The following is a 13,124-nucleotide window of genomic DNA, read 5'->3' as shown; positions in this document are numbered from 1 at the left end:
ATTTAGGCAAACATAATTTACTCTACTTAAATATTTCCACTTTCGTATAAGGGTACTTCAGTACTTGCCCAAAAATATATTCAGTTGTCAAGTCGCATCTCTCTCCATAAACAAGGAATTACCCAACATTAAATATTTATTGAAATAGGAGTAATTTACATTCAGGGTCCAACGTCACGCAGTTATTTAATCTAATATTGTTTATAAATAAAACCACCTTGCACCAAATTACGTACATTTTCATACAATTAAAGCGAACTTTTAGTATTTCATAAAAATAACATTTATATTATATTAACTTGAAATCAGTAAGTATTCGCCTAACTTCAACTTAGAGTAGATTTTTGCTTCGCTTTCTTTGGGCAGAACATTTGAATATCATGGTGATTCAAAATAATTCACCGTATCGCTTGGATGTTAGGTCTATTTCGACATCTCTGTTGAAAACACGTGATCGCAAGTCGATTACGAGAAATGTGCGTAAAACATATCGCAGATATTTCATATTCCCATTCCCACGCCCACATTGCATGGCAACGTATAAAAATAAAAATTCTATTGAGTTGGGAAAAGGGAGACTTAAATGCCTGTTTCACGTCTCTGAATTTTTGGCAGGGCGATCAGACGAGTCACGGGACTGGGGATAAATTAATATGAAAATCGTAATGTTTTGTCAAAGCAGTTTCAACATTGTAAACGTGTTAATTTTTCTTGCGATTAAAAACTGAATTTGTAGTACAGAAGGTCCAGTAGGGTTATTTGTGACATACGCCTTTGTAACGTATCAACAAAATATGTCAAAATTAGTGTGAGATTTGTCGCCCGTTGGGAGCGCCGCCAGAATATTCTTTACTTAATTACAAATTTTATTCTTACGAAAACGTTATAAATAATATTTGTGGTAGGACCTCAGTTATAATTACCGTAATACGCTCATGAGTTTACTGTGTGTAAAGGTAATCTGAGTTATTTAATAATTTCTGCGTATAAGTAGCCTAATCAAAATGGTATACGCAAATGGAATTAACAGAGTAAATTACTATAAGATTTTCTGGTTCGGGTTTTTTTAAATGACACTATTACTGTTTTTCGGAATATACTTTTCTCTTAAGTTTTTTTTCATTTATCTCGTAAGTTTATACAAAAATGTACAAAACACGGCCTTAAAATTGGTTTTAAGTTTCGTGCAATCTTACTAATATTATAAATGGGAAAGTTTGGATGTATGGACCTATGGATGTTTGTTAGAAGGTATCTCCAAAGCGGTTGGACGGATCTTGATGAAATTTGCCACAGACGTACATAGAACAAAGTCTAAAGGAACATACAGGTTGTTCTGTTCTGTTCTGTTTCTTGTTTATGGCTCTCCCTCATCGGATTGGGCCAATGTCAAGTGTTTATGGTTCTGTTTAAACTTGTTAGAGACTGGCAACAATACTCTGCTTGTAGAGAAGTCTTGTGAATATACAAGTGAACCAAAGAATAAAAAACATACAGGTTCCTTACTTAGTTTTTTGAAAGCCGCGTGAACATAGTCACGGATGACAGCTAGTATCTTTTATACACATTTCAATTTGTTTAATAATTTATGGTCTTTAAAAATGAAAGTGTTGTAAGATGTACAGTGATTCACTGATACGAAATGTTTAAGCAAATGTTTGGTACTTTAATAAGCCATACATCAATGTTGGAATAATTAAGTATATGTTTAAACCAATCTATCTCCGCATACCATGATTACGAAATGTAATAAACAAAATCAGACGTTTATTTCTATCTTACTTCTTACTATTATTATAAATGCTAATGTTTGGATGGATTGATGTCCAGAACGGCTGCGTGGATCTCGCTGAAATTTAACTTACATGTAGAACGTAGTTGGAAGAACACATAGACAACTAGTTAAGATTTTTTCTTATTCGGCTCGAACGGAGTCGCTCGTGACAGCTAGCATCGTATAAAATTCAAACAATGGAGTTTTATGTTTTTAATATTTTTTACAATACATTTTTTGTCGGGATTCCATAATTGCATTAATTGCAATAATTTTCTGCATATATTATGGGAACTTTTAACCACTAGGTGGACGAAAATCAATGAAAATATTACGCGTACTAAGATGAGAATTTCGCACGGATTTTATTGTGTGAAATTTAATAAATAAATCTCATACCAATATATGCTTTTAGTCAAGTCGATGAAAAATATATTACACATGTTTTCTTGTATAAAACAAATAAATTACGTTCATGTTAGTTTTCAATACATTTATAAAACAGCAAAATAATTTAAGGCATGTAAACATAGTAAAAATTCATCATATTCTGCTATTTACCAATGAATTGTTGACGTTAATAACAGATTAATTTTGAATTAAACTGTTGTGTTTTGTTGTCAAATTAAATAGTAAGTTAATAGAAATATTGTTTTCGTAAGCATTACACTGCGTAATAATAAGATTATTAATAGTATAGCAGCATTAACGGGCATTATTAGATCGTAGTAACTATAACCTCCATGCTAATAATAGATTATTAACTTTCTATAGCTTTTTGTTATATTGAACCTAATTTGTACCCTATGTGTTCTTCCAGGCGATGTTCTACATCTATGTCGAATTTCAGCGAGATTTATGCGTTCTGTAGATACCTTCTAACATGCATCCATTCATCTAAAAATCGCATTTATAATATTAGTTAGATAATAATTGACAAGTTCAATGCCCTAATATGGGATTGGGTACAACATGTTTACACCTTGGTATCTTGCCAAATTTAAGACGTGACAGCTAATCAAATGTGTCATTCGATGTTCACATGCAATTGTGTAACAAATTAGAATCAATTAAAATAAGAGCATAGCAATTATTGTAAACAATGGATGTCGTGCTGTTTGTTACAATGTCAAATGTATTTCTTTCTTACAAGATAAAATGAAATAAAACGTACAATATAGAAAACAGTCTGCTTTACGATACGATACTATACGATGACTCATCATCATCATCATCAGCTCACTATACGTCCCCACCGAGGGGCTCGGAGCCTACCCTAAGTTAAGGGTGATTAGGCCATAGTCAACCACGCTGACCAAGTGCCGCTTGGTTGACTTCACACATATCTTTGAATTTCTTCTCAGATATATGCAGGTTGCATCACGATGTTTTCCTTCACCGTAGGAACGTCGGATAAATGTACATATGTGAATCAGAAATCGAAAAATACATTGGTACATGGCGGGATTCGAACCTAGGATGTAGATTGCAAGTCAAGTGCTAGACCCCTGAGCCACCGACGCTCTTAAGAGATTCTTTTTCTCGGTATTTATTCGGTAAAATGGGAAAATAAACTAAAGAATGTAATTAAATTTCATTATCCCCTTTACAAATTTAGTCATGTTAATCGTAAGTCAAAATAACCAAATAAAATACATACGAAGTAGGTTTAACCTTTATAAGATGCAGACTATATAGACTTGAAAAGCGAAAACATTTAACTGAAATCGCTTGCAGTAAACATGTTTTTTTGTTCTCTTTATATGTTGTTATTATTTGCGTGAGTAAACTTTCAAGAACGTATTATCCGGAAACAGAAAATAAGCCAAACGTCCCTACAATGTCACGTATTCCAGAGATATTTTATTTTTAGACGTTGAGAAAGTCGTCTCACATCGAATTGACCTTCTGAAGATTGACGACCCAACAGGTTTTCTGAGATCTGAAAGATAAATTGAAAAAAATCATTTTTACGCCTCGAAAATAACATCGCTGATGCTCGTATTATTAATCCATTAAATCTTTTACGATTTAAGTGGTGAATTAAAAAATAACAATCTCTAAGGCGTTGAAGTATATAAAAAAAAATATTTTATGGCTATACTTTATAAAATCATAGGTCAATTTAAGAACGAAATCGAGAAAAATCTTTTTTGACCGCTTTAAAAATAGAATGTGCATGTCCTTGCATTGAGTTATAAATATGCAGACATCGGCCATCGGAAGATTTTGGGGAAACTAAATCCCACCCAACCTTGTGACACTAATCTTCAAACAGATCACCAGATGTCTCCCACAGCATTAAATGCCTAAGACTTTGCTTAGGATGTGATTTTAGTCAAATTTTAAACAATTCTCAGTAACGATGTCAATATTATAGAAACCTTTGGATGAATAAGTTAATTAAAATGAAAAGGTTTGAAATTAATTTCTGTGTACATATCATGGGACGATTTTAGTTCGCAATTTATAGAAGCTGCGTAGTGTTGCAATGTTTAAATATCAAACATATTTTGTATGTAGGTACAATTTAATAATAAGACTAGACGAAATTAAAGTGGGAGTTCGTAATTACGTAACACTTTTGTGTGGGCAATTTGACCACGGACGACATCTTTAGAGCTAATGAAACTGTTAATTACAACGTTAAATGTAAATTTACTATCTGCTTTGTACGTAAAGAAAACATCGTTAGAATACCTGAATGGAACATAAAAAAATAATTTATTACAAACACGTTAGAATCTCAGATTTACTAGAACTAGTGGTTATTATAATTTACTGGTACAATTTTATTACTAATCAAGAACAGTACTCCGTCAATTTAAAAATATTCTTACAAGACAGTCATTAAAAGTTAAAAACTTGATTATCAACTGATGTTATTTTAATTCGTTGATAGGATATTTTAAGTAAATGCAAGATAAAATTGTGGTCTTTTGCAATTGTTTTTATGAGACCAAGAACAGTTCCCAGCAATAATATTACTCAGAAAACTGGAGATGTATTCTTTATAACAATGGACGTATGCGGTTGGTTTGCGGCAACAATTTAAAAGGCTCATCTCTCACAAAACGTAATAAAGTTGAATGACCCTTTGACATACAGTGTTCCCAACATTTACCCTCAAATAAGATCATATCGTTTCGGTTTAATTTGTTTTTCAAGTTGAAGCCACAAGTGACATTGACCCGTTCTTCGTTCCATTTAGCTTCATAAAAACATTATACCGTAATGTGTAAGAGTACGGTGCGTTTAATAATATGAAATCCGAGTTAGTGGGTCAGATATGTCATTAGGTTAACGGACATTATTTGCAAAACATTTTAACGCTTCAACATATTTCGGATGCGGTTTAGTATGTAAACTAGAGATTACTAAATGTATTTTTCTCGTAACCAAAATTATACTAGTTTCGATTAATCGTCTGCAGCGATAGTTATTCTACAGTTTATAAGCTCTTAATCGTATTTTAAAGGGCACGGTGTACTATAACAGTGCAAATATTAGTTTATATGTGATTTAAGTATATCCACACGACTTTACATCATATGGTGTTGTCATTCGTGTAATCGCTTCATCGTAGGCAACGTTAAAAAGATTACAATTGATTAGTTCCTCGTGTGTTGCAAGGATTCAGCACATTGAACCCGGACGGATTATTTACATGGCAATATACGATTATTTTATAATCAATTTAAATATTCATTTATCTAGTTAGTTCGTCATTTGGTGCGTAAATTGGAACCATAGTCAACAAAAATATAATGTAACTTTTTTCCAGGGTCCTGAAATGGTGCGGGTCTCAAAATTCTACAAAGATGCAAAAAATGGCCGGTTCCTTCGCTACCTTCATGATGATACACGCACGCTTTTCGAAACATTTCGACGCGGTGTCAAAGAATCTAGTAAGTTGGTTTCACTATCAACACTAACCACGATATTAAAACTTGCAAGCAATGCGATGTTTTAAATGATGCTTTCAAGATTTGTGATTATTATATTGTTCAGTCTAATTATGGACTACACTAGCTTACGTAGATGGCAAAGTTTATTTAACAGATATATTTAGATTGTTTATGCAGAAAGTAAGAAACTTATTTCTTAGTAAACAGTATTTATAATTTGTTTAATTTTAAAAAACTAGTATAAATATTCCAAGATTTCCAGAGTGGGAATGCCTCAAGGCACAATTCTAGGACCTGTCTTTATCCCTGTGTAATTCCGTTCGTTAAGATTACTTGTTAAGGATAAGTACGATAATAGTCGTGCATTACATCGTATTGTTACCATCATTTAACAACAGGTTTACAGGATACAGTTAAACGTAATTTATACTAGTGAAGTTGTTGGGCGGGTGAATTTTTTGTTTGCTACACGGGCACTTTAAACTTGTTCCGTCCTTAAAAAAGTAGGAAATCGGAGCTAAAAAGTTGCTTTTGATGCGTGGAATATTCCACAATACTTATTTCGGTTGCAAACGCACGTAATCGTTTACTAGATTGACTGATGTGATAAATGAATGTAAAAATATTTTTCTTGAAAACTTCACGGTCATGTGGTTATTAAAAAAGTTAAATCTTATTTGTGTGGCCAATGACTTTTAATTAATTCCATTGCAGATAATGGCAACTGTCTCGGTTGGCGCGAGGGACCAAATAAGCCGTATGTATGGCAAACATACAATGAGACCCTGCTGAGAGCGAAAAACTTCGGATCTGGCCTTATATGTCAAGGTCTTAGTCCGGGTCAAAGTACCTTTGTGGGTTAGTGTTTTGTGATTTTTTCCGCTGTTTTTACTTTTACTATTGAACCTTGAAGGAACTACAATAATAAAATGTTTTCAGGTATTTACGCACAGAATTGTCCGGAATGGATAATGACGGAACAAGCTGCCTACTGCTATTCAATGGTTATAGTGCCGTTGTATGACACTTTAGGAGCCAACGCGTGTGCCTTCATAATAAATCAAAGTAATTGCCTTTTAAATATCTTTGATAATATATTTACTTTGTATTATTTTTATATTTCAAATTTAATGAGCGACCTTGTTTATTTGTGAGAACTCAAGGCTGGAGACAAGATCGTAGGCTGGGTGGGTTATTTTTAAGTGTCTTTAACCTGACCGGCATCTATAAATTTACCCACTATGTGATGATTGGCGGTGCCACTTATGACATTTATAGAAATTACGCAAGGACTTAATTAGAAGATTGAGGTTTATCCTGACAGGAAAACGTTAGCGGAAAAAACATTTCTGTTACGGGATTGTACCCCAAGATTTTTTTTGCATTTTGCAATTTAAATCTTCCTATTTACATCACGATAAAACGTTTTTAACGTATCATGCGCCTTAATGAATTCACAAAGCAAATCTGACTACGTTAAAATTTGCTCTTGCACATTAATTTAAGATTCTTAAAATGAAGGCGCTTATAAAAAAATGAAGTAGTATAAGTAACCTAAACCAATACGGTCTAACTAAAACAATTAGCTAGAGGCAAATTATTAAATATTAATTTCTATAATTATAATAGTAATAAATTATTTATTATAAATATTTATTAAAATCAAATTAATTTGCAAATTATCGCAAGACCTATTCATACGAATGTTCGTTTTAAATCTTGCAAAGTTCTTAACAATCTTTTCTCTTGTGCAGCTGAAATGTCAATAGTAGTGTGTGAAGATGATAAAAAAGCAAATCTCCTGTTGGATCAATCGCCGAGATGTCTGAGGAAGCTTGTCACAATCAAAGAAGTGTCGCCGTCGACGCATCAAAGGGCCAGGAGTCGTGGTGTTGATATCGTCAAGTTCAGTGATGTGGAAATTCAAGGAGCACAAAAAGACCATCCATTTGTCGTAAGTACTAAGCATAACAAAACAAAAAAACGGCTTTATTTTTCGTCCTACTGTTTTTTCAAAGTAGATTAATTTGATTGCTATTCTACATGCGTTAAATCTATTAGAAAAATGCTAACCTTGAGAAAAATTATAGATTCAGTAAAAACAATTAATTATTTTTTTTCTAGATTTATTCTTTTATTTATTTTTTTAAGGCCGTATTTTAAGCGATACTATTTAATATTTTAGCCACCGAAACCGGATAGTCTTTGCACGATCTGCTATACGTCGGGCACCACTGGTATGCCGAAAGGCGTGATGTTGACACACGAGAACCTGGTGGCGTCAATGTGCAGCGTGATAATGCAGCTTGGAGAACATCGGCCATCTAAACATGATGTCATGATCTCTTTCCTACCACTTGCGCATATGCTGGAGCGATGTTGTGAGGTAACATTTTTTTTTACTAATATTGCAACCATTATGAAAAAGCTGAATAGCTGAATTCTATTTCACGTGATCGGATGTCCGCACTCTCAGCGGTTAGGCTGTTTAAATCCTCAACAAAAGCTCTGATTGTATAGTCTTTTTGCCTTTTTTATTGCTATCTCATGATCATAATTGCATTGAAAACAATAAAAGGAAAATAAGAGGTACTTGCTACTGTTGTTCAATTTTATTGTAAACGTAGAGATAGAAATCTCAGTGCACCCAGTTTTATCAATTAAATGCAAATTGTTAACCTCATTTTAACATTGTAAATTTAGACTTCTATCTATTTTACACCGATTACAATGATTATGACATAAAAATTGTATTTGATATTTAAATTATCATCCTATTACAACGAGTAAATGGTGGGAGAATGGCGGAATAGTTTTACTAAATTCTCGCTAAAATTATTTCTTATCTTTTCAGAATGCTCTATATATGGTTGGAGGTGCTGTTGGTTTCTATAGTGGAGACATTCGAAGACTAGGCGACGACTTAGGCGCCTTGAAGCCAACTATGATGCCTGCTGTACCCAGATTACTTAACAGACTTTATGACAAAGCGCAGAGCGAGATTTCAAATTCCAAAATCAAGAAGCTTCTATTTAACATGGCGTTATCCGCTAAGGAATCGGAACTTAAAAGGTACGTGCAAAAGTTGGCCAAAATTATAACAATTAGCCGCCTTGAATTTACTGTCGATTGTTTAAATATAACGCATTTTACTTTTGTCGCCTAAATCGTAATACCGACAATATAAGAATACAGTAATTTTGACATTGAATATTGATATTAAAAAAGAATTAGATGAATTTGTCAAAGAAATTTGTCTTTGTGTAATGTTGTTTCCTTGAAATCCTAATTAATTTCAAAAACTGCATAGCTTTCTCATTACTTATAATTGCTAGATTATAATTAAAAGACATACATGACTGTGTGTTGAAAATGTCTCATTTAAATGAATCATGGCGACATCCAATGTGGCTATTTCCTTTAAAATGACGGAATACATATGAAAATGCCAATCATATGTCACGCAATGTCTGTATGTTCAGCGTGAATGGATATTCAGGTTACAATTCAGTGTTTTTTATTAGCACGCATTTTTCTTTTAGCATTTTCAATGTCATTTATATTCTTCTTGTAGGAAATATCAAGTTCTATGAAGATGACACTTTCCACACGGCCAAACGCTTTCAAATTATTTGTACATTCTTTTACTAAAACTTTGTTTATTTAAATTTATTTAATAATAGTTATTCTATCATGTTACAAAGAAACATCTGTTTTATATTATCTGTGCAGGGGCATCATCCGCGCAGATTCAATCTGGGACAAGCTTGTGTTCCGGAAGGTGCGCGAAGGCATGGGCGGAAGACTTCGCATTATGGTAGTAGGCTCTGCACCACTCGCTGGCAATGTTCTTACATTCGCACGATGCGCTCTTGGCTGTCTGGTAAGTTTAAATTTAGGATTCACTTTAATTTTAAATTTATATCAGCACTAGAGATACCATAGTCAAACTATAGCACATACAAAGTACATAAAAAGTTGATGTTAACAGTATTTGATAATGAGCGTATATTAAAATTATCAAATGGAATGAAAATATCACTACCTAGTTTCTTTAGATTGCGTCTTTTTATTTCTGTTGAGTGTTAATATAAAATAACTAATCCACTTGAAACAAATTTAGATTTTTATTGAACTCAGTACCTTGAATTTAATCCGTGATATAATTTCATGCATTACAATAAACGATATGAACTATTTTCTACTTGCATTAAAATAATCTATTGGAATATTCAACACTATCAATCATATTCCAAGAATGTTTCAAATAAATGGAAGATATTATTACTGGTCGTTGAAGCTTCAAGGTCGTCAAATTTAGTTCGCAGTATTTGTTTATTATTTTCCAAATATCTTGTTTGTTTTGGACCAACTTGGTATACAGATGATTATTTTGACTAGATATCGTTCATGATCATAAGATTTTAATATAAACATTCAACACTTTGATATATCTCATCTCAATATATGAAAGACCCGATGGCAAAATAATTTTCCAAAATAGCTTACTATAGTCTTCTTAGCAATGAGTTATTTCCAAGATATGATTGATCACATAAACACACAACTCACAAGCTAAAGAATTGGTACAGATTACAGATTCGGTTCGGTACTGGTACAATTTACTTCGTACTATCTCCACATTCATGCCCGTTAACGGTAAATTATAGATGGCTGTGATCAATACAAGATGGAACGTTGAGAGTGGTCTCTTGTTAAAAAGTTTAACTTATATATAAGTCTTCTCTTTGTTTCCAGATCGTGGAAGGGTACGGGCAGACAGAGTGCACGGCGCCAGTCACATTGACCGTGCAGGGCGACCACGTGCCCGAGCACGTCGGCCCTCCCGTCGCTTGTTGCAAAGTCAAGGTCAGTCCTTATCCTCAATCATAATTTTTCAACACCCTATATCTCACGTTTGAATCAAGTAAATATTCTGTACGGTGGTAAATTTTTCCTATCCTTTTTGAAGTTGGATACACATTAATAAGATACATACTGTATATACTGTAGAATTTGGAGAGCGGTTTAGTAAGTCCTATAGGAATTTTTTCACCATTGGTGATGGTGATGACAAAATCTATTTGCATAACAGCTAGTAGACGTGCCTGAGATGGAGTACTACGCGGCGCAAGGACAAGGCGAGGTATGCGTGCAGGGAGCCAACGTCTTTAAGGGTTACTTCAAGGAGCCAGAGAAAACAAGGCAGGTGATCGACCGTGACGGCTGGCATCACACCGGTGATATCGGCAAATGGCTGCCTGTGAGTATTCATAATAATTATCTTGAATCCAGTACTAGCACGTTCAATTTCACTATTTTTACGTCTTGAACTGAACTTTCATCTGTTCGTACTTGAGAATTCTATTATCATTCCTGCATTTTTTCAAATGATTACTATTTTTTTTTTACAGAATGGAACTTTGAAGATTATCGATAGAAGAAAACATATCTTCAAGCTGTCACAAGGCGAGTACATTGTGCCAGAGAAGATTGAAAACATTTACATAAGAAGTCAGTACGTCGAACAAGTTTTCGTGCACGGTGAATCATTGAAGGTAAGATTGGATATGTCAACCGACTTAAAAGAATAGAAGGTTTCAATTCTGTATTTTTTGCTTTCCTACTAGTACAGGAGGGTCAGCTTAACAAGTTTTCTCGTTCACGCTTTTCAATCTATCTGCTTTAAAGATATGCTGCTTTCAAGTTGTCTTTCATCGCCAAATTAGTCATTATATTTGTTCTAGGATCATCACGTGAATAATTCTATAACGAACATAGTATACTCTCAGCTATCACATGCAATTTGTTAACGCTATATTTTTTTTGGTTTCTTTCCAAGTCACGCTACCAATTGGCACACTCGCATCCCGAACATTGTTTTACTTTTTAAATCCCTTTAATTGCTATTTAAATGTTGTTTCTGAGTAACTAATGTAAAAATATACTTACGCTTGTAACGGAATGTCACTGATTTCTCAAGAGTATATCTTTCGTCGCTGATGTGTTTTTTGTGTACAATTTTTTTTTACTGTATATTAAAAATTTTATATTTAAATGTTATTTCGAATTAAATACTTTTTTCATACAGTTTCATACAGCTTAAGTATGAACCAAGTCGATCGAAATCTAGGTTCAGAATTGTATGATGATTTTACTCGCTAAATGCGTTCGCGCGATAATTACTATGATTTCAAAATAAGAATATGGATATCAACCTATTTTGGTTTTATAACGCTTAATATGTTTTTTTTAAATTCCAGTCGTGCATCGTAGCAGTGGTTGTACCTGACGTCGACGTGGTGAAGTGTTGGGCTTTGGAAAATGGTATTCAGGGAACTTTCTCCGCTCTGTGCGAGAACGAGCGCGTTAAACAGATGATATTGGACGATATGCTGCAGTGGGGCAGGAATGCGGGACTTAAGACATTTGAACAGGTAAACTTTATTTGTGGTTAATTGTCACTAATTGACCAATGTTTGCAACGCAAAACACCCACTGATAGCACCAAATGACAATTTGTTTAAAAAGTAAATAGGTCTGTTAATTATAACAGAGCTATAGTCCTAAGTATGCGTTGAAATGGAACAACAGAATACTAAAAAACGCGCTTGATTATATCAAAGTAGACCATACATTTTGCTGTTGTTTCTATTTCGCCTTGTTTCATAAAAAGTTGGATTCAGATAGTTATTTAATGGTCACTATTGTTAGCAATAAAATCAGACATGTGTTGGTGTATGGGTGCAACTAAAGACCTGTTAAATTATCAACGCTTATGTCCCCTCAGTAATCAATCTGACACTTGAATTGGTAACTAAAGCACGCCATTCGCGCCAAATTATTCTCACTAATATTGTCTAAAACTATGGAGTTATGTATCCCCCGTAAAAACACATATAATGTAAATATTGTATAATATTTGAAAAACTTTATTTTACTTTTTTAATCTACAACTTCGATATAATCGTCGTAACATTTATTCATCTTAAGTTATATTTAAAGTTTGATAATGTCGACAAATATGATAACTTAGTGGAATTTTTTATTTTTAGTTTATTTGTGACAGATTAGTCAATGTCAAGTCTAAAAGACAAGGGCAGTATAAAAATAGCTCGAATACGATAAGAATTAATCGATAACTACGAGCGACATTGAATGAATTCGATGCGGTGTGCAAGTTAAATATTTTATACAATAATAAATATTCCTCTTATATATTGATATAGATAAGTAAACTATGCATTAACTAGCTGTCGCCCGTGACTCCGTCCACAATTATTATAAAAAAACATAATGTTCCTATGTGTTCTTCCAGGCAATGTTCTATATCTATGCCAAATTTTAGCAAGATTCATGCCGTCGTTTTGGCGATACCTTCTAACAAACATCAATTTAAGTTGGTTATTGATTGAAATATTAGTTACGTCATAGGCCACATA

General features: G+C 33.4%; 1 protein-coding gene across 9 annotated transcripts in view; it reads left to right on the top strand.

Annotated features, from left to right (window-relative positions):
• LOC106126735 (long-chain-fatty-acid--CoA ligase 1) overlaps positions 1 to 13,124 on the top strand; it is a 44,124-nt gene that overhangs the window by 29,991 nt on the left and 1,009 nt on the right. For all 9 annotated transcript variants that reach the window (XM_013324551.1, XM_013324552.1, XM_013324549.1 and 6 more), the window contains 11 exons: positions 5,559 to 5,682; positions 6,397 to 6,540; positions 6,622 to 6,747; positions 7,437 to 7,636; positions 7,868 to 8,068; positions 8,537 to 8,754; positions 9,415 to 9,565; positions 10,441 to 10,551; positions 10,778 to 10,945; positions 11,097 to 11,240; positions 11,946 to 12,119. In XM_013324551.1, coding sequence (XP_013180005.1) covers positions 5,559 to 5,682; positions 6,397 to 6,540; positions 6,622 to 6,747; positions 7,437 to 7,636; positions 7,868 to 8,068; positions 8,537 to 8,754; positions 9,415 to 9,565; positions 10,441 to 10,551; positions 10,778 to 10,945; positions 11,097 to 11,240; positions 11,946 to 12,119 — 1,761 coding nt within the window. The remainder of the gene's footprint in view (positions 1 to 5,558; positions 5,683 to 6,396; positions 6,541 to 6,621; positions 6,748 to 7,436; positions 7,637 to 7,867; positions 8,069 to 8,536; positions 8,755 to 9,414; positions 9,566 to 10,440; positions 10,552 to 10,777; positions 10,946 to 11,096; positions 11,241 to 11,945; positions 12,120 to 13,124) is intronic.

The sequence above is a fragment of the Papilio xuthus genome, unplaced genomic scaffold, assembly GCF_000836235.2.
Source record: "Papilio xuthus unplaced genomic scaffold, Pxut_1.1 DF824992.1, whole genome shotgun sequence".
NCBI classification, from domain to species: domain Eukaryota; kingdom Metazoa; phylum Arthropoda; class Insecta; order Lepidoptera; family Papilionidae; genus Papilio; species Papilio xuthus.
Note: the sequence above shows the minus strand (reverse complement) of the source record. Positions and strands in the feature narration are given on the sequence as shown.